Source organism: Bison bison, unplaced genomic scaffold (genome assembly GCF_000754665.1).
Source record: "Bison bison bison isolate TAMUID 2011002044 unplaced genomic scaffold, Bison_UMD1.0 scf7180017864084, whole genome shotgun sequence".
Lineage (NCBI taxonomy): Eukaryota > Metazoa > Chordata > Mammalia > Artiodactyla > Bovidae > Bison > Bison bison.
This window is the reverse complement of record NW_011494656.1, coordinates 1,586,695-1,589,612: the sequence shown is the minus strand read 5'-3', so window position 1 is coordinate 1,589,612 and position 2,918 is coordinate 1,586,695. Positions and strand designations below refer to the sequence as shown.

At 43.7% G+C, this 2,918-nt stretch overlaps 1 protein-coding gene across 1 annotated transcript; it reads left to right on the top strand.

Moving 5' to 3' along the window:
• Positions 1-683: 683 nt before the first annotated feature.
• On the top strand, positions 684-2,078 carry LOC104987110 (protein disulfide-isomerase A6-like). The gene is given in 2 exon segments (XM_010837878.1): positions 684-1,906; positions 1,909-2,078. Coding segments are annotated over 2 exon segments (1,320 nt in total). The 5' UTR covers positions 684-735; the 3' UTR covers positions 2,058-2,078.
• The last annotated feature ends 840 nt before the right edge of the window (positions 2,079-2,918 follow it).

The following is a 2,918-nucleotide window of genomic DNA, read 5'->3' as shown; positions in this document are numbered from 1 at the left end:
AATTCTTTGTGACCCCATGGACTGTAGCCCACCAGGCTCCTCTGTCCATGGAATTCTCTAAGCAAGATTCGAGAGTAGGTTGTCATTTTCTTCTCTGGGGTATCTTCCTGAACCAGGGATTGAATCCAGGTCTCCTGCATTGCAGGCATACTCTTTACTGACTGAGCCACCAGGGGATTCCTCAAGTAATGAAAGGTTGATTAAATACACAAAAATCAGTTAATGTAAATACACATTATAAATGAAATAAAATTCAAAAACCATGTGAGTATCTCCAGAACCAAACAAAAAGTATTTGACAAAATTCTACACTCATTAATTAAAACAACAAAGACAACTCTCAACAAGCTGGGAATAAATGAAAAATTATTCCACCTGATAAAGGACATTTAATACACCCTTAATGGTGAACATGAATGTTTCCTTCTTAAGGTCAGAAACAAGACCAGGAAGTCCATTCTCATCAGTGTTATTCAATATTGTACTAAGAATTCTAGACAATGCAATCAGGAAAGACAAAGAAGTAAAGTTATCCAAACTGGAAAGATAGAAGTAAAATTGTTTTTATTCACAGATGATACAAGCGTGCAGGGTGAAAATTCTAAGATTCACACACAAAAAAGTACAATATCAAAAGTAATAAACAAGTCACAAAGGTTGCAAGATGAAAAATCAGCGGGGCGCGGTGCGGTGGTGAGGCGGCGGCTGGAGTGTGTGGCGGCGCGGGCGCTCAGCATGGCTCGCCTGGTGCTTGGTCTGATGAGCTGTACCCTCTTTACAACAGTTAATGGTCTGTATTCGTCTAGTGATGATGTAATTGAATTAACCCCCTCAAACTTCAACCGAGAAGTTATTCAGAGTGACAGTTTGTGGCTTGTAGAATTCTATGCTCCATGGTGTGGCCACTGCCAGAGGTTAACACCAGAATGGAAGAAAGCAGCAACTGCCTTGAAAGATGTTGTCAAAGTTGGTGCAGTTGACGCAGACAAACATCAGTCCCTAGGGGGTCAGTATGGTGTTCAGGGATTTTCTACCATTAAGATTTTTGGATCCAACAAAAACAAACCAGAAGATTATCAGGGTGGCAGAACTGGTGAAGCCATCGTGGACGCTGCCCTCAGTGCTCTGCACCAGCTTGTGAAAGACCGCCTTGGCGGCCGGGGCAGAGGCTACAGCTCTGGAAAACAAGGCAGAGGTGACAGTTCAAGTAAGAAGGACGTGACTGAGCTGACGGACGACAACTTTGACAAGAATGTCCTTGACAGTGAAGATGTTTGGATGGTTGAGTTTTATGCTCCCTGGTGTGGACACTGCAAAAACCTAGAGCCAGAATGGGCCGCGGCCGCTACAGAGGTGAAAGAGCAAACGAAAGGCAAAGTGAAACTCGCAGCTGTGGATGCCACTGTGAACCAGGTTCTCGCCAGCCGATACGGGATTAGGGGATTCCCTACGATCAAGATATTTCAGAAAGGTGAGTCTCCTGTGGATTACGACGGGGGACGCACGAGATCCGACATTGTTTCCCGGGCCCTCGATCTGTTTTCTGACAACGCTCCATCTCCTGAGCTGCTTGAGATCATCAACGAGGACGTCGCCAAGAAGACGTGTGAGGAGCATCAGCTCTGTGTCGTGGCCGTGCTGCCCCACATTCTTGACACAGGAGCTGCAGGCAGAAATTCTTACTTGGAAGTTCTTCTGAAGTTGGCGGACAAATACAAGAAGAAAATGTGGGGGTGGCTGTGGACAGAAGCTGGAGCCCAATCTGAACTAGAGAACGCACCGGGGATTGGAGGGTTTGGATACCCTGCTATGGCAGCTATTAACGCACGCGAGATGAAATTTGCTCTCCTAAAGGGATCGTTCAGTGAGCAAGGCATTAATGAGTTTCTCAGGGAGCTGTCTTTCGGGCGGGATCTACGGCGCCTGTAGGCGGTGGTGCTTTCCCCACCATCAGCACCAGGGAGCCCTGGGATGGCAAGGACGGCGAGCTTCCCGTGGAAGATGACATTGACCTGAGTGACGTGGAGCTGGACGACCTGGAGAAAGGTGAATTGTGAGAGGCTCCGCAAAGACTTCAGCTTTCTTTTCTTGGGAGCAGATTTTCTGTGGTGAAGGAACGTCCTTTCCAGTCCAAGGAACCTACCAGTGGCCTTTTTAACGGAGAAGTAACCCTTGACTGGTCATTTGAAAACACTGCAGCAGTGAACTTTTGCGTCTCAAGAAAACAATGAAAAATTATATGAATTGTCGTAGCCAGTGAAATGAGTTGTATCCTGTCAAGTAATATTTTGAAGAAAACGGATGGGCTGTTGAAGCGTTTTTCCCTCCCTCTGACTTGCTGCTTGGATGTTCTTGGAGGCTGTTTCTTACATACAGGTTTTTTAATGTGACCCTTTTCATTTGCATATTAATAGTTTTTTTCCATTAAAGAATAAAACAATATTTTGGACAATGCCAAAAAAAAAAAAAAAAAAAGAAAGAAAAATCAATGTATAACATATTGATGGCAGGATGGAAAAATCTAATAAAAAGCAAGGTGGCCAAAAATGGATACAGGGAAAGACTAAAGTTGAAGAAGAAGGAAAAAAAAAAAAAAATGGCAGCAGTGTTTCGGAAACAGAGTGCTCTGCCCTCAAAATATGACCTGCTAAACACCCTAGGTGGGAGGAAAGTTTTGTGACTTTTTTGCAGGGAAGTCTTGGAAAGACTTGAAAATTAGAAGAAATTAGAAGAACTAAATGGGCGTGTTTACACCTCATTTTAAATTAATATCAGCATGAAAATAGGACAGACTCCAGTGGTAATAAAATTGAATTTCAAGGTAAATAAAATTGTGTCTTTTAAAATACCCAAACAATGAGATGTTAGACTGGGGTGGCTCTAATGCCTTTGATGGTTACATAAGCAAAGCAAAATCC